This window comes from Strigops habroptila, chromosome 1, assembly GCF_004027225.2.
Source record: "Strigops habroptila isolate Jane chromosome 1, bStrHab1.2.pri, whole genome shotgun sequence".
NCBI lineage: Eukaryota > Metazoa > Chordata > Aves > Psittaciformes > Psittacidae > Strigops > Strigops habroptila.
In genome coordinates, this window is record NC_044277.2 from 117,515,462 (window position 1) to 117,537,213 (window position 21,752).

The 21,752-nt window shown below is 35.2% G+C and overlaps 1 protein-coding gene across 3 annotated transcripts in view; it reads right to left on the reverse strand.

Annotated features, from left to right (window-relative positions):
- MALRD1 (MAM and LDL receptor class A domain containing 1) overlaps positions 1 to 21,752 on the reverse strand; it is a 249,923-nt gene that overhangs the window by 56,462 nt on the left and 171,709 nt on the right. For all 3 annotated transcript variants that reach the window (XM_030503871.1, XM_030503880.1, XM_030503888.1), the window contains 3 exons: positions 21,156 to 21,317; positions 19,064 to 19,221; positions 12,896 to 13,106 (listed from right to left, as the gene is read on the reverse strand). In XM_030503871.1, coding sequence (XP_030359731.1) covers positions 12,896 to 13,106; positions 19,064 to 19,221; positions 21,156 to 21,317 — 531 coding nt within the window. The remainder of the gene's footprint in view (positions 1 to 12,895; positions 13,107 to 19,063; positions 19,222 to 21,155; positions 21,318 to 21,752) is intronic.

Here is a 21,752-nt window from a genome sequence, read left to right on the forward strand (position 1 = left end):
TAGTCTCAGATTATATTCATTTATCCTACTGTAAAAGACTTTTGAAAGTTGTCTTTAGATGGTTGATTATAGACATTTAAATCACATAGTGAATTTATTTTCAAAAAACTTAAAAATATTGTAGATTTTGCATTTTTTTTCCAACTTTGTTCCCATATTTTAGCAGATAATTAATAAAAGTAGCACACAAAGATGTGAGAATTGGGTTCATCATGAAGAATTTATATATAGGGCCATGATTCTGCCTACATACCAATGAAATGCATGGGAAGTTATTGGTAGAATCTATTTCTCTCTTTATTGATATAAAACTGAACTTTTGAAGACAGAGCACATTTTAAGCAAATGATTGATGAATAAATAATTTTAATGAATTATTTTATATTTTTAGTTTGCACTTGCTCTAAAAAAAAAAGGTAATGACTAATAGTTTTTTTTTCTTCTGTACTTCTGACTCTTATTCTTCATAGTGCCTAGGGGGCATTTAAGCAACAGAAATTATTTAACTGCAGTCACTTCCACTTAGACATGCAGTTTTGTCATTGGACTAGGCCTAGTTCTAGTTTTATTGTGTTCTGACACAGTGGAAATTAACCCTACACAGTTCCAATACACGTGACGTTCCTATGGTCACTTGTTTATGTTGCAGAAAAATTGCATTATAGTACATTTGTATTTTTGACTCAGTTTAATTCCTTATACCTGTCCCGTTCATACGCTTGCTAACAGTTTTTTACCCAAATTGTTCTGAAAATTGAAATCCCCTCTTAAACTCAGTAACTTTTGAATACGTTACTTGTTATGAATCTGGGTCTTGAGTGTTAAACTATCTTCAGCCTTTTGCAGCACTGGATCAGTTTAGCCATATGGTCCCAGACATAAAAAGTGCTTATGCATGTAAATGACCCCATACTAAATTTCAGTAGTTAGACAAATGCTTGAATGCTTTATCGAATGGGGGATTAATATTTTTATTATTATTTTCCATCATTGATTCCCTATTGATGTTAGAAAATAATGCATAGAAAGAAGTTCTTCCTGACTTGCTTACCAATAATTTTTAGAGCGTGAATATTCACTGAGAGCAGTGAAAGATGTCTCCAATTTATGCTACGGTTAATTTAGGACTAAGGTTAATCGGTGGTCTTGTTGCCGTCTGTTTTTATGTTTTCAGTACATTAATAAAAATCCAAAGCGATACTCTGAAATCAGCAAAATCAGTTTAGACCAGAACAATAAATAAGATGAGAATATACCTCAAAGACCATAAGAATATCACCTTGCTTATTAACTCACATTATGCATTAATTAATTCACATCTCTTTGGTTTCAGATGCATTAGGAAAATTGTGCTCTGGATAATATTCTATATAACATCATGACTGTAATCCCAAATTCTTCTTTTTTTTTTTTTAACATAAAGTAAGTTATAAATAATTTTCTTAATTATACATTAAATGTGCCTGGTACAATTTTTGAAAATTTATAAAACATTAATTTGCATGTAGCTAACATTTAAAACCAACTAATTATGAATATGCAAATCTAGAAAATCATTAGCTAATTCCAGCTGAAATCTCAAGCAACATATTAATGCAAAACTAATTACTTGCATTCAAAGCTACTGTCTATGTAATTATTTATATTAAGCTCATTGTTGCAGTATCTGCTACTGACATGTTTCTTTCTAAAGGGTGACAATATTAATTCTGTTTTCTTACCACTGGGAAGAATTCAACTGCAAGATTAACACTGCAATGTGGTTTGAAGTGAAAAATGAGCTGGCACTAACGAGAGACTCATCATAAATACCTTCCATTGTGCCAAGTTACACAGTGGTATGCTCACCTGACTCAGCTGTAGAAACTAACTTTAAACTTATGCATTTACATGAATCTCGTATCCACTTTTTAGATACGTATGAAGGTTATGTAAACAGCTGGTGTTTTTCAATGCAAATTGGACTATGTGTTTGTGGCCCCATTACAGTCGCTGTCGAAATCATTAGGTTCAATAATTGCCTAATACTGGCATGCCAATAAAATGTTTCCTGCACCTTTTGCCAGATGCAGAAAAGATGCTCCCAACCCAGCAATCATCTCTGAGTGTTGTGTGGCTCTCATTTGAGACCACATTGAGAGTGGAGGAGATATTGTGCAGGTTGTGTTTTCTTAAAAAGCAATTCGTATAGTGAAAGCTGTTTAAGGACTGGAGATAAATCTGTTGAAAGAGTGTGTTCTAAGGAACACAGGATAAAAGCTTAGCTTTCTGTATCCAGGCTGCATGACCACTGGAAAGTGGGACTGGAGAACCTCAGGAATACATTCAGATGCAAAGCAAACTAATCAAAAACAATTTCAGATAAAATAACCGCCGCTCTGCAAAATACCAAGTCTGTATTTAGATCTGCATGAAAAACAGCAGCAAATTGTTGGTATGCCATTAATAGCTAAATAATCATGACGTTTTAAGTAGAAAGCTGAGGACGTCCTTATTTATTTATTTTCACCTGCTCTCCTCCACCCGCTCACACGAACCCCTTCTCCGCCAACCCCACCCCCTCCCTCGGTGTTTTATTTTACCTTGCATATGGCAAATAAACAAAATGAAAGAAAGGGGTTTAAAATGTGCATATAACATCTACTTGTACATCATAAAAAAGTCATTTTAATTAGGTCCTAAAAATGACATTTAAATTTGGTCCTAAGCCTTTGTGAAACCTTCTCACACAGCTGTGCTGAGTGTGTTATGACCTAAGGACTAAGAAGTGCCTACAAACACCTTCACAATTTGGAGAGAAGTTAGGTGGTTGAGTTAGATAAAAAAAGCAAAACTCAGACTGGTGTGTAAAGCAAACCAAATTTGGTATGTACCGATTCATAAACTGTAATAACTACAGCTGAATTTCATTGTTATCAGATAAAATGGGTACCTTTAGGTACATTTTTATTTTAATTTACTAACCATCAAATCATCTGTTACCCTAAATAGAGCTTCTGAGCTGATGATTTGGGAGTAAGGACCCTTTACATTAAGTCAATAAATGCTCATCATCAAGAACATAATTACATATTTATGGGAGAGGGATTTGTTAAAGGCTTACTATTTGATGAAATTTTTCTCTACATGTATGCTTTGTTGTACTATTGTCTGTCATCCATGGAGTGTACTAATCGTGTTTCCTGACTGTATGGCAAACTTCACAGATCAGCACTGTAAACTTTTTGCCCATGAATCACAGGGATTCAGTCACAAGAAATCTCAGAACTTCTATTACCCAACCACTAATATAAAATAAATGTTTGTATTACACAGACATTAGCACAGCAAGAAACACACACACTTAGTTTGAATGAAAAACACCTCCATGCTATCCACCTCTTTTCTGCCTTTGTTCTTCAGATACCAAGATCTCTGGTGCAGAGTAGGTCTCCATTTATATCTATGTATCACTGGTAACAGTAAATTCTGATTAAGACCTGTAGACATTGGCATTAGAGTCAACAGCAGAAAGCATGAGATAAAGTTACCACATGCTATTACGCAGCATTAACTCAGTTGTATGACAACTTCCTCTAAAGCCCATTTAGGTAAATGGGACAACTCATGGATTTTAATGGGCCTTGCATCAAACCGTTGAAAACTAACACCTTGTCTGATATATTTGCATAAGTAATTTGCCTACTAAATCTAATAAAAACAGTGAACCTATTAGCTGCAGCTAAAAGAGGCCAAAAATAACCCCCTCCAACAGTTTCCATTAGACAAGAGTATAAATTAATTACGGGCCCAATCCAATACATTAATGAAGTTGAAGTAAGTGGCAGTCCTCACTTTCACTTCAGTAAACATTGGTTCGAGGCATGAAATCAGCCCATTCAAGGTGGCAAGAAAATAACCTTGTTAAAAAAAATTAACCAGACTGAAGTTTTTCAAATACTTTAACAATCTGCCCATGAGCCTTTATCAGTTCCAATAGAACTTCTAAACAAATTGTTCATTTCAAAGCTTGTAAAAAGACAAAAAAGGGAGAAATTAAGTCTGGCAAATTGAATCATTAAGTCTCTTCCCTTTGTGAAAACACAAAAGAATGGGACAGGGTGCTGAAAAGGATCCCAGAGACCCTCTTACAAAGCCAGCATTAACAAAATCAGAACTTGGCCCAATGGCTTCAGAGTTTTATATGCCTGTGCAGAATTGTGCAGACTTTATTTTAAATTATCACAGTTTGCTAACATACAAACATAATGGAAAACAGACAGGTTTATTGCCAGTAAAATCAAACTGTGATTTATAGTTTCCACTCAGAGAACTACCACTTATCTCTGGAACACACTGAATACCTGCAACAGCAATATGGCAATATTTGCTGTATTTCTGCCAAGAACAGTGCAGTAATTGCTAGCTATGCCTGCTATTGTAATGGATGTATTTATTTGTTTATTTGTTAGCAGCAATGAAGAACTGGAGAAGCTATGAAGCTTTAGTTTCCAACAAAATGAGGTGGGCTGGATAACAGGACAGATTTAGAGTGGAAAAAAAGCAGTTTCTCGGAATCAGCACATTTTCATACGTGGGGTGGGAACACAACACTATGTTAAATATTTTATTTCTCAACTTCTAAAGAAAGGTGGCTTCTAGAGGCATAAATTTATCATCAGCTGAGAAGAGCCCTGAAAAAAAATATGGTAAAACTCATATAATTTCCAAGATAAATCTAAGCTTGTGATTTGCTCTTATTGAGGAGACAGATAAGTTTTACATAATGAAGAATCTGAGAATTCTGTTTTTTCTAAGATAGTGTCATGAAACTATTTCATTCCAAAAATGATTTCTCTCCATCCCTCCAAGGAAATATGTTTATTTTTATGAACAAATTTAGCAAGGCAAAATATCATCTCTGTGATTTGAAGCTTGCATGTGGTTTTTGGTGTAAACAGATGGGTTTTGGAGGTTCAATATTAGTGAAACTATTTCAATACACTATTAATAAATCCAAAGATTTTTAATTTCCCAAAAGGTACCTAGCTTGAATCAGAAGATTCCCGTATCCTGTGTAAGTATGAGAAGGCAGAGAGAAATGGAAATATTTGGACACATATATTTATTTAACATACATAGTATAATTGTATTCAGAACTTGCCACTAATTATGGTGGTTTATATAGTGTAATTATTTTATCCTAAAATTATTTCCAGTTTCCATGCCTGTCAAATCCACAAAAAAATGTGGCTTAACCACCAGCTAGGTCTGTGCACTGGAAGATACTGAAACAGGCTGAAGAAGTTTTCTAAAGCACTATGCCCTGGATTGTAATTCTTACACTTTAAAATAGTAGAAATACCCAATCTCAGCCAAGCAAAGAGAACTTAAACCATATTCAGATTGGTTTTAGGGAAAAACTAATTAACTAAAGAAACTATTCACAAATATCCCTGGTGTCTCCAGTCCTCTATTACTATTAATCCTGCTTTCCTCTTCCCCTTTGGTTTTACAGGCTGCCTCCTCCAGCAGCTCCCCCTAAATCATCTCTTGCCCTTGAGGAAAGAAACTCTCTAAGCTCTCAACCTGCCAGAGATTTCTGCTTCACTGCAAGCATGCGCAGACAAGCTACCAGTGATTCCCCTGGCTCTGCACCTTAAAGAAAACAGAAGTTAAGTCTTCTGTAGAGAGTTTTTCCCTGTGATCTAACACTGTATTATTAGGAACTTTCAGTATTTCCTACATTCAGGCTCTGGGAGTTTCAGAGACAGGTCATTGACTTCATCTAAGCCTTTGTCAGATGAGTCCTCTTCCACTGTAGAATTTTCTCACTATTGCTTTACACACATGAATGCATGGACCCACTCATGCACACCCTTCAGCAAGACAGTGTCTGAACCACCAGGCTATTTTTTTTCACAAGTAACACATAAACACCCACTGTATTTTCTGTGTCGCTGTTTCTTAATTAGTTACAGGTGTCATTTATGCTGTTCTTATAAGATTTAGTGAAATAGGATCTACTAAAAGTGCCAGGGAACATATAAAATTGTCTGCAAATGGATAGTTTCTACACAGTTTGGATATTTGATTAGTTTGCCCGTAATAGAAAACCTCTTCATAAAGATAAAAAATTCTGCATTCAGAAGTGTATCTGAATAATGTGTATGGAGAAACCAAAATATTCAATTATGTCTCATCAGGGATTTCTCTGCATTGGAAAAAGCAGAGTGTGCTCTGGGTAAAATAGTATTCAATAATGTGATTAAAGATTAAGTCATTGTGTATAAACACACAGATCCTGTCGTGAAGCAAAGGGAAGTCTGTGGCAGTAAAAGCAGGGAAGGTTTATAGACAATCAGGATTCAAAGAGTGTATTCCATGAAGCAGAGATAAAATTGGCCTCAATATATTTTATGAGAAATAAATAATAACTAGCCAAGTCTTTACAAATTAGCATTTCCAGGCATATGTACCTTTGCTCTGTGGTTTCTAATCTGAAATCACAAGGGGATTGACTTCTGAAGAATAGCTACTCACCGTTTTCTGAAAATTAGATACCTACAAGATACCATATAGCACCTAAAATTATAGTAGCTCAGACTAATGTTTGATTTTGATAACCTTGACCAGTGACCATTAGCTTGTTATCTATACAGATTTATTTGCTTTTTTTACTCTTTCTTTCTTTATGCTATCTATGCTATATGCAAATAGTCTTTATAGTAAATATTCTTTTACCAAGCTACTTCAATTAAAAAGTCTGCGAAACAAGTTCATTCTGCTAGTTTAATTATAAATACTCATCTGAGACAGTTTGTATTAGAAGATGTCAGTGATAAAGTTCATTTCCTTCTACTTTGGAAAAAAAGAATGGTATATAGTTCTGGCCCTTTGGGACACTTCTCAGCTTGGTGACTGAACCTGCACCTATCATACATTTTTGGCATGATATTGCATATTGACATTAGACAAGGCCCAATTCTGCTGTTGTTGGGAGGTCAATGGAAGTTGTTTTGTTCTGAAGGAACTTTGGGAACTGTGATGTATACATCTGTTGTGAGATCTACATCTGTTGTGAAACTACAATATGGAGAAGTCTTGAAGAAATCCTATCCACCAGACAGAAGATTGAATCACTAAGATTTAAATAAAATTTTTATGCAATTCAAGACCTAAATGAGAAAACAGCTTTCCTGTTCATGAATATAAGCCTAGATTCATACAAACATCAATATATAATTTAAATTCTGAATATTAAAAATTTCCTTGGTGATAAAAGGGGAACTGACAAGTTAAAGGTAAAACTCCCCGGAGAATTACTATTCTGAGATTACATATAGCTCTGGAAGACTCTGAATTACAAATATCTGGCGATGGGCAATGTACAGGGGGAAAACAGTATGTGTAGTTCCCTTTTCTTATACTTTTTCCCAGGTACCCATAAGTGTTATATCCCAGGTACCCATAAGTGGAGACAAGTTATATCGATAACTTCACCTTTTCTTTACTTACTATGGCTGACCTGAAGTTCTAAGTGTATCTATCCTAAATTTGTGATTGAAATATAATTTCCTTTGTTTCAGCACTTCTTTGCAATATCAGCTCTTCTAAAAAGCTAGGAAAGATGATCTATAGGGATGGATCTAGCTGTCTCTTATGACTTTCTTATGACAGCTCAAAGAAATTGAAGATTCAGTTTCCGGAGGATATTAGGTTTTAGGGTAGTGGGAAGCCTTTGTGTACATTTTTTAAAAAAACCTTCAAAGTACTAGGTGGCTTGGGCATTGAATGTAGAGCTAAATCCAGTGTGGTAATTCACAGATTTTGATTTGCTTTTTCTATTTGTTCCATCACGACATGTAAAAGCTTGCTCAATGTAAGGATTATTTAAAATCTTTACAAGAGGTCTAGTTTGTGCTTTGTTACAAAACAATGGGGAGACTCGGATAAGTTACAGCATGTCAAAGCAAACTTTTCACCTAAGTGAAAGCCACCCACAACCGCTGAAAAGTTTACTGTACTTCAGTACCTAAATGGCAAATCTGACCCATTTATTGGTAACCTGTGCAGTGAAGTCAAGAACTATGACAATGTTGGCAAAAAACCAACCCACAGCAGTCTGGGAAATAGCACAGGGGTTTGTGCAATTCCACCATGTTCAAATGACACAGTGTTAGAGACAATATGTCCTCTCTGTGCTGACTGTTTTGTGTTATTTGAGTTACCCTTTTATCTCCAATGAGTCTTTCCATAATGATATTTTCTGCTGCAGACAAATCTTCCAGGTGAAAGTGAAGATGCAGCAGAGTGAGGGGGGGATGCATGATGTTTGCACTCCTGTTTATATCCAAGATGCAGCCCAAATATTCATCATAAAGTGTCAGCACTATCCTTTTTGAATAAACCAAAACATAAAGCAATTACTTAAAGCAGTACTACTTAGAAGTATAAGTTCACAAAGAGCTGTTGCTAAAGAGAGGCTAGCAGGTAACTTCACTGTATGAAAGGGCTGGAGCAGCAGTTAGTGCTGACTTTGTACTGAGATTTACCTTCTTCCAGCAGAAGATCTCCACAAGCACAACAATTTTGTTTGGGTGATCTCTGGAAGAGATCACAAAATATATCTACTATTTATTTGTTTCCTAAGGATACTCTCCCAATACCTAAAAGTGCTATGTAACTAATACCTCATTATTTAAATTACACAGTTTTAGTCCACCCAGTTTATTTCTCCAGCAATGAATGAGCGATGAAACATAGTATTCTGATTTACTTAAGCAGAATAAAGTTTGGATGTTAGAAATCAGCTGACAGCATTGCAGCTCTCTCTGTGCATCGGCATCAGCTAGAAGTTACTTCTGCAGTAGGTCAGAGACTAGCTTGATCACACTTTGTATAAATGTTCAGAAACACTCTTGAATCTGTAGAAACTCTCATGGCTAATGAGGGCTGACTACTTAAAAACAAGTAAAAACCACAGCTGAATTAGAGCTGCTGGTAATGCTTTATTGCTTAGAGCTCCCAACCAGCTAAATTACCATTGCTTCATGTTACCTCAGGAAACCCAAAGTAATTAAAGACAAGCTGCAAAACAATGACAGAGAGAGAGGAAAAAGATCTGCAGCAGCAAAGCTATCTTCTGAAAGGGAGAACATCACACAAAACCTGTACTGCAGGTAATACACTTTTCTTGGAGCTAAGTCTTTGAATAAACATGATGCGCAAAAATCAAAGCAGGACTGACAGTGGAGTAGGTAAACTTTCCCACCATTTATGTTAAAGGAAAATGTTCTTGCTCAAATATCTACAGGGCAGTGATTTTATATTATTTGAAGGTAATATCTTCAAATTTTACCGTCTGAATTTTTAAGCAGTTACTCAGCAACAATTATTAGTAAAAAACAGTACCTACTTCAAAGTAGCTGCTTTTTGTCACCAACAATATTAAACCATCAGTTAGGTTTTTCCTCCTAGACTGCTGTGGTTTATTTTATTATACACAGTTTGTGTGGTTCTCTTGCCTCTTCATAAAGACAGTTTTGGCCTACCTGGACAGCAAAGATTATTAGGATTGGACAATTCTCAGGAGAGTACAAAACCATTAAAAACAGAAAGTCGATATACTTTTAAGTAACAGCACTTAGATACCATTTTTTGTCTGGAGAGGAGATTATGTATCAAGTCACAGAGTCCTTAGGAGATTGCCTTCCATTAGACAATTGTATATATTATTTGCAGAAAGACATACCTGGGACAACAGTAAGAGTGACTATAAAACTGGGGGAGGGAGGTGGATGATATGGATGATAGAAGAATCTGGCAGACTTGTCAGGGTGCACATACAACTGTGAAGTGGTTGGCGGAGGCAAAAAATGTGTGGGAAATCCTAAAAATATGATGCCTGAAATTGGATGCCCAATTAAGTGATGAACAGGAGGTGGATTAGTAGAATTTGGAACTGTGGAAGCGTCAGGATTGAGGATGAATCTAGAATGGTACATTTAATGCAAGCTAGACGTTATTAATAGAGGTATTAAAAAAAAAAAATAGTGTAAGGCTAGAATACTCTGTACTCTAATTCCAAGTAATGGATTTAATTGAGTGTAAGATGATCTACAGCAGAGCATAGGAGAGGGATGCAATGTGATAGGAATCAAAAAGCATGAAAAAGACCTCCTGCAACCAAGGTTTGCCAACCGATGCTTTTCCAATAACAAATATATATATTTCCAATAACTGAAAGTTTGTGAATATTCAAAAAGAGCTGGCTAATTCATAGAAGAAAAATAAGCTGAGAGCTATGAGAAACATGACCTTCAGAGCTATCAGAAAGGCTCTGAACCAAATTTAATTCAGATTGGGAAAGACATGGGGAAAGAACAGAATTTATTATGTTCTTCTTTCATTCTAAATACATTTCCTTGGGTGTCCGATTATTTGGGCCATTACCCAGAAGATTTGCCTAGACTACTCTTAGAGGTAATCATATTTGTATCGCACTCTTGAAAGAGGCATAAATAACTAGGACTTATAAAGAGCAATGTTTTGTAAAGAATTCATGGTACAAAGCCCTTCTATACTCTAGAAATCCACCATAAAAAAATACATAGAAATTGTCATGGAACATACAAGCGCCACAAGAGTACAAAGACAAGTATCCTGCCTTTAACTTAAATGTGTAAACTGTCCAAGGAAAGTCTGTTTCTTTTCAGATGAGATGAAATAATATAATACAGAACAGAGCATGATAAACTACTATTTCCATCTCTTAGGTATTGCAGCTTGTAGGAACTAGTTGTAGGCATATTGCCAGCTTGCCACAGAAAGGAAAAAGTTGATTCCTGAAGATGTCTGCCCCTTCTGCAGCTGGGTGAAAAGCCTAGATAACCACCTAAGACTGTCTGATTTATTTTAAAGAGGTTGCATGTAGATAAAGTATGAATTTTTGACTTGCCACACAGAAAGTATACATAAGTAAACAGTATAAGTCTACAAAATTTTCTGAAGGCATTCCTTATGATATACCATATTTTAAGACAGAGATTGTGATACAAGTTAGATACTTTGAAGTATTCTATAATGAAAATCTCTGGAGAAAAATAAGGTGATTAGAAAATGTTGCTCCATAAAAATTACCATATTTCTATAGCTATTATTATTTACACTATATTTACACTATATATACACTATTATTATATACTCTTTCCATGGAAAACATTTTCCTTTCTCTATATTCATGTTTGTTCATAATTAACTAACAAATCAGAAGTTCCATTAAAATTAGAAAATTGATTTGTATAGATTGTTGGAATATAGACTTACATTTTCCAGTTAATTACAGGTACTTAAAATATATAATTTGAAAATTTCCCTTTCTGTTATGCCACATTATGCATGAAGCTGGCTAAGTAATTTTTAAAGTATGGTTAACAAAGGTGATTACCATAATAAAGGTAGAACAAGCACCTGTTTATGTACATAGTCTGCAGCTCATATTTGCCTGAGCCTATTGGCGGTATTATTCAAAGAAAACAAACAAACCTTTTATTCAGCTTTCGATTGAGCAAGTACCACCTGTGTGAACATGTTATTTCACCTTTAGCCTTAATTGGCATGTGGTTAATTCTCCAAGGAACTGCTTAGTCATCACAATAAAAAACAAAAACAAACAAACAACCCCCCACCAAAAAAAAAAAAAACCCGAAACAAACTCCCTAGCCCTCAAACTGAAGCAAAACATACCAACAAAAAAAAAGTTTCATGAGCAGCATGACAACAAATTCATACACAAACTATCCTATCTGAATAAAAGAGCTGTATAAATAGAAAGAAATGTTATTCAAGAACATTTTTATAACATTCACATTAGCATTCAGCCATAATAATTCCTAGTTGTTTCTTATGAATGAAAATCTACACAAAAATTTTTCTGTTTCTTTGGTTTTCTTCCTCTCTTGACTCTGCAAAATAAGGAATGAGGATATTCATATCAAAATCTGTGTTTGCACATATATTTATTTTTTAATTCTGATACTGTATCATATGCTATGTGTCATTTGCAGAGAAAACCACTGTCTTTCTCACAGAATAAACATGATATTATAAGGCATTGGAATTTGACTTTTTTTTTTTACACAGTTCAAGTCACTTAGCTTGTGTAGCCCAAATGAGATTGTAAATTCTCAGACTGACACTGAGATAAATTTACTATACTGCTGAGACATTTTATGAGAGAAAAAAGATAAAAGAACTAAACATGTTTCTTTTTTAAATCACTGTGAACCACTTTGACACTCATAATCATTTTGAACTTTTTGAAATCACTCATAAGCACTTTGATATTCTCCCATCCCAAACTAAGGCCTTTTCTGACTATTTTCACAAAGCAGAAAACCAATAGTTGAGTGATCCCTCTCAATTATGGTTCATAAAAACTAGGAGGCTCTCAATGAAAGTAATATTCTGAGATGCTGTAATTACTCAAATGTTAAAATGTTAGTTGTAACACAAAACTGTCTTCCATAGTCCTTGGGCAAACATTTAGATGCTGCACTCGGCCATCAAATAGATAGCAATCACGCTGATAGGTGTAATGGGTCCTTTCCTTCAGAGAAAAATGCACTAGTTGAAAATTGGCCATGAGAGTCAGATATGATAAATTTGATATTTCTTCCCTTATACATTTTATTTGCTTTGAATAACACTTACTTCTTTGCATGATTGTGCTGTGCCCATTTATTTTCTACATTTTTTTTTGAATGAAGTAAAAGCATAGTAGTATTGCAATAATTTCAAAAGAAAAAATTGCAGATTTTTTAACTGTGATATACATTGAAATATGAAATGCCACAATTTTCTTCTGCCCTCTGAAAAGTAAACATGTATTTTATATTTTTGTTTAACATCATACCTCCATCAACGCATTCAGGAGTGAAAGAAATATCATCAAGAGCAAATTCTGTGGGTTTACTCCACCCCACTTCAGCTTCAAAGGCAACTCTGAAAGGGATGTTACTGGACAGGACTACATTTGCATACATCCATTTGTTTTCTTCATTTCTACTAGAAGACCACATAAGAATGTCCATGCCATGTTCTGTAGCTGTGTTATGTAGCCATACCTGTGGACAGTGAAACCCAAGAGATGCAACTGAACCAGTATTAAGCAACAGAGGAGGGCAGCTAGCTAGAGTAACATATTTCAAACCCCAAAGTACAGCTACCTGCCTGGATAGCACTGGCCTTCTTAGATATGGTTCAAACCCACACTTTATAGGTGATGACCAAATGTTACTGAATACTTTTGCTAACACTAGTTCAGCTGTAAATAAAAAGCTACTATGAAAACAAAACTAAATAGAAAGAACTAATAGAACCACTAATTAGAAAACTTACAGTCTCAGCCTGACTTATAGAAGTTAATGAGTAAAGACCTAATCCCAGATTCCTCTAAACACAAAATCTAAGACCCAAGAAAGTTATAAACTTAAACCCATACTAATGATCTGTATAACTACATACCTTTGACTCCCCCAGCTAACCTGGTGGGACAAATAGGTAAAAACCCAAACGGCACCATGAACCGCATACTTTATAGTAGTTGGTGTATTGATTAAAATAGATCTGATGCCTGGACACTCTTGCAAATTATTTCATTTGATGAGGAGAGAAGCATCAAGATGGACTGACATGCAATAATCCAAAGAAGGACCTAATTTTGTTAAGCCTGATGTTTGCTTACAGGACTATGTAACAGCAATATCTTGTCACTATCTTCTTAAATGCAAGCATCTTGCAAGGCTAAAAGGACAGGTGTTGAGAAGAAATAGCTGATTCAACCCATAAAAAAAAAAAAAAAAGAAAAACTGTTGTGTAATCAATTAACAGCCTTTGAAGCCTTAAGAAGTTGAAACTGTTAATAATAATAACAACTCTAAATGTGAGAATAGGACTATGTTACACCACCTGTGTGTGTTACTGGAACCATTCAACATTTTACCATCTGTTCTTACAGATGTAAGATAATTTTATATGCCTCGTCTTTCTTTTCTTTGAGATTTAACTCATTTACCATTGAGCAAGGGCATGCAGATATGTAATTACTATGGATTAGTTGATATATTGTGTTAATTTGTGTGGCTGTGTCCTCAGTTAAGTTTGACTAACATTTAAACCTGGTGTATGGTTTCTCACAACAAGCACATAGGTAACCTGTGGAAACTGATAGCATTTACCGTAAATCTCTAAACTGGTACATAGGAAATCTCAGGTGAGCTCCCAGCTCTGCTTCCTTTCTCACGTACACTCCTGGGGAAATCCTTCAATCCCACTGTCTGCTAAAGTACTTCTGAATACTTTTATTTCATTTCTCCAAGTCTTCATCTATCTATAACTATGCCAGGAAATGGTATGTCTTCTTATGTATCTTAAAAAAATTCTAGCAGAAATTTCTAGAAGAATAATGCATAATTTAAAATATATGCTAAATCAAATGAGATTACAATAGAGCTCAGAAAAACAGGAAACCCAAGTAGTCTATTCCTTTAGCTGGGGATACAGATCTTATTCTCACACAGATTATCCCTATAGAAAGTGAAGAATGAATTGTGATATACAATATTGTATTCTTCACTGAGATTACGCCTGTTACTGAGAGTTTGAAGCATCTTTTGTGTGAGGAAGTGTGTTTAGTGTATAAAAGATTTTTGCTGGCCTGTGTAAACATGTACAGCACATGAAAGGTAGAGCAAATTCTCATGGATATGAGCTCCCTAGAGCCCTGGAGAGCTACTGCTATGTGGTGCTTAGTGCCTCCAGAGACTACACCACCTCTCTACACAGCATCCTGTGAATTGCGTACAAGCTAGCCTGGTAGTGGAAACAAACTAACATGTGAAAGAGAAAAAAGCTAGCAAGATGAATCCCACTAGATGGCATGTAATGTAAAAACCCTTGAAGTGAAATCTTGTTGAAAAACATTGTATCTGTCAGTCTGGGAAGATTATGCTCCAGCTAATTGTGAGCTAAATCCCAACATTTTAATGTACGAGCAACAAGCATATATTGTACTAACTAGTCACTATATCTGTCTATTCCTCATGCTGTGCTGACATTGTTTCCGGATTGCACACACAATCGAAATCACAAAGAATAGGAACCAACAGAAATAGAGTTATCACTTCATTCACTGCACAGTGAAAAGCTCAGGAGTGAAGATACCCAATACACACTTCACAGCAATTTTAGGAAGAATTTAACATGGTAATCTGTATGACTGAAGCTTTTATACTTTTTTCTTGGTCTTTCTCCAAGGTATGTTTGCCAGCTGGTTCATTTGTAGTCCCTATGTGAACAGCATTCTTTAGCAAGTCCCATTTCTCTGCCTTAACATCATGACTGGGTTCTAATTCTCCAGAGCACCTCCTGTGTGTTAGAAACTTCTGAATTCTTTTTTTTTTTTTTTCAGTTTCTGTTTCATTTGGACATGGGGAAAGTGCACATACTTTTGAAAGTAATGAAATATAGACTATTTTCTACTTGGTCATCAGCAGTTACAACTCATATGGCTATCCTGTACCCTCATGCTGACTTTTCAAGAGAACATATTATTTTCCTGATCTTGCCTGACTCTAGCTGTGTGCATGCTGGAAGGTACTATGTTCCACCTGAACTAACTAATAACCAAGAAGCCAATGCAGCTTTAAAGGGTGTGTAATAACAGGTGTATACTCCCATCACTTCCAATGTATAGTCTTTAATCACCAGCCAAAGAAACTGGAAAGTTTTGTGAAAGACAATCTGCATTTTCACTTCACTAGGCACCAGTGACTTGTGTCAGCTGAGGAAACTTCTCAATGACTCCAGTGAATAATGATGCCACATTTTCTGCTCTGCATCCTTAATAGCATGCCTTTGAACCCTTCACATTCCGTGGCAGTCATCATTCCACATCTTCCTTGGACTGAAGCTACACCAAAGACAGACTGAAATTGTTTCTCTAAAGCCCACAAATGAGATTAGCAAAATTGTATCATGATTCACTGTCAAAATAGAGAAGCACTTTAAAAAGTTATCTACCTCTTTTCTCATTATTTCTTTAAACACAAGTTTGAAAAAAAAAGATATTTAGCAATTTTTAGCAAAATTGACCTCTTATACCAAAATTTACTATACCACAGTTGTGTAAATATCAACAAATAGCAAGGCAGAAAATTGACATACTGTTATACTATCACATTGGGAATTAATTCTGGTTTTAATTCTCAATTGTATGACAAACTCCTAAAGTGAATGAACAGAGGCAGAATGCTGAAGCTTAACGAAAGCTGAAAGTTTTCTGTCTCTCTGACAGATGACTAATAGGATTCCCATTGGAATGAAACAAATGTGAAAATCACCTCTATTTCTCTCCTCTTCTTTAAGCGCAACTAAATGAGTCATAACAATGTAGAGACGTATTTCTTTTTAACTTACATTTGCAGTATAATGCAGTAAAAATTGTTTACATTAAGAGCTATTCTAATTCAGAACATATTCACTGATACCCTAGACCAGTCATGTAGATAGTGCTGAATAAATCACCTCTCTAAGGCTGTTACCATATACTCCTAAGGAAAGCTAGTGGTTTTGTACTTAATCATTATATAGTAACTTTTTTCTCCTGTGGGCTAATAGTTGACTGATGTCCTGATGTGTCAGTATTCAAATCTCTTTTAAAAAGCATCCATTCTATGTTAATTCAAGAGTTGTTGTAAACATTGCATCCTTTTTAAAGATTATAATAATAATAGACTATGCTTTTAGTTTCCCAAATTACAGAGTTTATGAGAATAGAATTGTGCAATTGAAATATGTATTGTGAATGCAAAAAAGATGCACTTTTAATTCCTTTTTCTTTATTCTTGGTGACTAGTTCCTTTTCTGGGTAAAAATAGGTTTATTCCCATAATGTTCTGGGTAAAGCTGTAATAGTTATTTTTCTCCTTCTTAGCAGCTGGTGCTGTGCTGTGGTTTTGACTTTAGTCTGAGAACAATGCTGATAACACACCAATGTTTTAGTTGTTGCTAAGTAATGTTCACTCAGATCAAGGACTTTTCGGTCTCTCATATTCTGCCAGTGAGGAGGGGCATGGGAAGCTGGGAGGAAGCAGAGACAGGACACCTGACCCAAACTAGCCAAAGGGGTATTCCATACCACAGCACGTCATGCCTACTATATAAACTGGGGAGTCACAAAGAAGGCCCAGATCGCTGCTCAGGTCAGGCTGGGTATTGGTCAGCAGGTGAGCAATTGTATTGCGCATCACTTGTGTTTATTGCTTTTTTTTTCTCTTCCCTTTTTAGTTCTGTATTCTCTCTGCTTGTTATTCCCCTTATAATTATTATTATTATTGGTGGTAGTAGTAGTAGTTTTGTATTATACCTTATTTACTGGACTCTTCTTATGTCAGCATGTGGGAGTTACATTCTTTCGATTCTCCTCCCCATCCTGCTGGGAGGCCAGGGGGGAATGAAGTGGGGAGAGTGAGCGAGCAACTGTGTGGTTCTGAGTTACTGGCTGGGCTTAAACCACGACACATAATTTCACATTATTTTGTGTAGTTCTACCACATCTACTTCCTATACAGATACATCCTTCATTCTTATCTTTCTTTTTCAGAGATTCCTTGTATATTGTTTTAATCACACATCTCAGTATGTTCTATATCTGCAGGCCTGTTTATTTAAATTCTGGCTTGACCAGATTGCTCTAGTTCAGATAACAGCTATAACAGCTTTTGTACTGATGTTATATTCTAACATATTATTCAGATTCCTATTACAGTTTGACTTTTTTCACCACCATTGCAACCTGAACAAAATCTTCACTGAGCTGTTGCTTTTGAAGTTTTGGACTGTTGTTTTTGTTGGTTGTCTCTTTTGGGTTTTGTTGTTTCGGTTTGGGGTTTTTTTTAGGGGTTTGGTTTGGTTTTTTTTTTTTCACTTAAATGGTTACAGTTGATTTATATTTTTGATTTGTAACAGCAATAGTTGATGCTGGAATAGATTGTTAGTTTAATAGAAAAAAGCAAAACATCCATAGAGGTAAATTGGGTCTGTGACAGGATGATAGTTCTTTGCTGAGTGATTCAGTTTGTTATGAGCATTGTTACGTTCATAACATAAAGACTATATATTGCAAAGCCATAAACAGTGAACCTTATTTATATGTGGAAGACAATTCTTTATGGATCTCTTGATGAAATTGAAGTTAATGAGAGTTAATTAAACTTGTCTGCTTGAAATGAAGAAAAAAAAAGCAGACTCTCTCTATCTGCCTACTAACTCACACATAGGCCATACACATCTACTTATTCACTAATGCTGTAGTGTTCTGTGATGCTCAAAAAACTTCAGGAACACTTCAGAAAATCTTGTCTGAAATCTTTCATGCTGTAATTTCTGGAATACTTGAATTTAAACACATAGATAATTTCACAATATTTAAGTTACCAACATATCTGAAAAGCAATTGTTGCTTTTTTTTTTTACTTCAATTTAATCTGGAACTGCTCTCGACTTTTACCTACCGCTTTTTTTTCTTAATCTTGATGTGGTAACTTTGTGTATGCAGGATAAATAATGTGAACTAGAAAGAATGGACTTGAAGACATGCCAGAGTATTTTAGAAGCTATATTTACATAATAAGATTACAAGACTGTAATATAAACATTTCTTAAAAATTCAGATTAAATAACTGAACTATCATTGTGAAGAATACGTTTTGAGCATTTTTATATTAAAGAGTGAATTGTTCAAAGAACTGTGTTGATATTCGGTAGATTTAGTATGGGAATCAAATATGCAATATTAATTCTTACATATGTTGCAGAAAGACTTCAAGTGGAATTAAAACTAAAACAGAATTTTCACTTGATCTTGTCAGCAAAATTGTATATACGTGTAACTGCACTGAAGTTGTGATGAAGTACTGCTAATATAGGGTCTGAGATTTTGCTCATTCTAGACACAGAAATGCAAATACTAGTAAAGCAAATATTACTATGTCATGATGTCGTAGAACTGCTTTTCTCTTACCTTTAAGACTCCTGTTTGCCTAGAAGGAAACATCCAGAACCAGAACCGAACCCTACAGACCCCGAGGCTAGCTGGAAAGCATTTGGTGGTAATTATCCTTGCTCTGTTTCCTTCTTTCTGGGCAGATGAGTTTATGTACAAAAATTGCTGTCCTTTACCTCAATAAAAAGACAAAAAACACGTAAAATTTTTCAATACTGCTTTATGCTTCAGAGCATAAACATTTTTACACACACAGGTACTGGTATATTTCTCCACCTACACGTCTACCCTATCTTGGTTGTACAGAGATCCTCCATGTTAATATTTTGTATATTTGTGGTTTTTTTACATATAATATTAATAAAACCTTCCTCAGAACTCACTCTACCTTTTTTATCCTTGAGTAAGTATTTGATTTGTATTTGAATAACAAATTTGAAACATGTTGCAAACACAAACACTCACAGATTCTAAGGATCAGTTTGAAGGCTGACATTTCAGGAGTCAGGAGAACCTTTGTTGATGGCTCTTACCCAGGAAAGTTCCCTGTCATGCAGCGTGGCAGTAGGGAACACATCAAAACCCTGAAGCTTATTAGCAAGCCAAGGTATCCAAATTTCCAACCATTCAGTTGCTGGTGAAGAACCATGAGATAGCATGAAGAATAATACGTCATTCAAATCCAAGCAGAAAAAGATGCTACCCTCATACCATAAAAGGAGCTCATCACCTAAAATGAACATATACCACCAAAAATGGTTGAACAGGCAAAACATGCTGCTGACATGTTGGGGTGCTGTTTCTTTCTTTCTGTTGACACTGTTGAAGGTCGCACTTAGTTTTCTCAGGAGAAAAAGGTTCGGAATATTTAGTCTAAGGAATGTATCTTAATTTTTCTTTTAAAAGGCACAAGACACATAAAACATGATCAGAATCAGAATAATAGTCCAGCCAGCCCCATGTGAGCTCTTCTAAGCCACTCTAAACAGCTGATTAACAAGTATATCTGAAAAGACTGATTCCCTGCCACTAGGACAATTTTTTGCTTTGTTTTATTAAGCAATGTTAGTGAATGTTTTGTAAAGAAGATGGTTATTTCCATGGAAGGAGATTTTGAATCAAGTTATTGATGAACTTGTGTAAATTGTGCATCTGCACTAGACCATCTTTTTCTTACAGCAATAAATTCTCGAATCCTTAAAAATAAACTTGGTGCCTTCATACCCACTCTATATACCCACCCCTCATATATGAGCTTATGTATTCTGCAGCTGAATCTAGGAGTGTAATTTCACATGCTTTGCAATTTAAAGTTTCTCAAAGCTTAGTCTGAATTAAAGCAAAATAATTCAAGAACCCATATTCGTGAAGGATAAGGTGTATGATATATTGTCTGTGTGGGATGTAGCTTTTAAGAAGATATGATTGTAAAGAGAGAGCAATTGTGATGGTCTTGTATTAAAATTTTCATATGTGCAGTTTTTTCAAAGTTTTCAAAGAGATCCTTCATTAATAGTATCATTGCAGACTTGGAGACAGTTACTGCATTCATGCAGGCATGTTGTACTGTAGTTTAGAAAGAGGTCTGCTGTGTACCAGATACGATGATTAATTAATATCTTAACATTAAATTAACAGCTCATTGTCTAGAAAATTACTAAACAAATGCATCAAGCTGAAGTGGAGTATAAGGAATGATATAATCAGGACCACTCTGAAAAGATCAATTTATAAAATTGCAGTGCTGTGGAAGCAATGACTAAAAAGGTTGGTAATAGGCCAGGCCGCTTGGGTTTGTGTTTAGACAGAACTAGAAGTTACCAGACAATATTAATGACAAGACTCACTATGTTAAAATATTTAATGTATTTTTTGGCATTTTTTTTTATGATACATATGTTATATTGTAATTTTACTATAAAGGTAAACATTTTAAATGCTTGTTGGAACTGGTCTGTGTACTGTGCTAATTGCTGACTATGATCCGTCTGCATATACAGTAAGCTCAGCTGATCACACTGCTGTTGTTTTGGCACTAATCTATGAGATATTTTTTTAATACAGCGAATATTTAATTTTCCCAAAAGTTATGTAGGACACATGACAATACCTGGTGTATGGTCAATATCAGGACCTGTCTGTCCCATGACAGCACTGTTGCTAATATTCCAGTCAAAGTCATCGCTAGGGTCTTGTGTTAATCCACATGCAGTGGTCCATTCTTGATCTTGTGTTTCGAAGTTACAGCTTCCAGGAATACTTGTGTAGTAACCTGAAAATATAACAAGAAGTAAATTATCACCCCAGCTCTTACACGTAAAAGGCTATAATGAACACAGCATACATGGTAATGAAAAAGATTATGTTTGGCTGATGCTATGATTCCCTGTGATCCATATACAGACATAAATAATATGTGGTAGTTAGTAAGGAAATTAAAAAACCAACCCACCATTCACTTCTTGAGCAGATATAAAAAGCCTTAAAATTTTATTAGAGACATATGGCCTGATGACTTCACCAACGTTAGTTATTATTCAAGATAAATGGACAGAATGATTCCCAGACAATTAGTTAGCAAAAGTGGACTCCACTTCCACTGTGGAGTTTTTCATGAACTCATCCTTGTGAGTGTTCTGCATGAAGGTAGTGTTATGGTGAGAGAGAGAGAAGTTTTAATGATTAGTACCCTGATTTCAGGAGATCT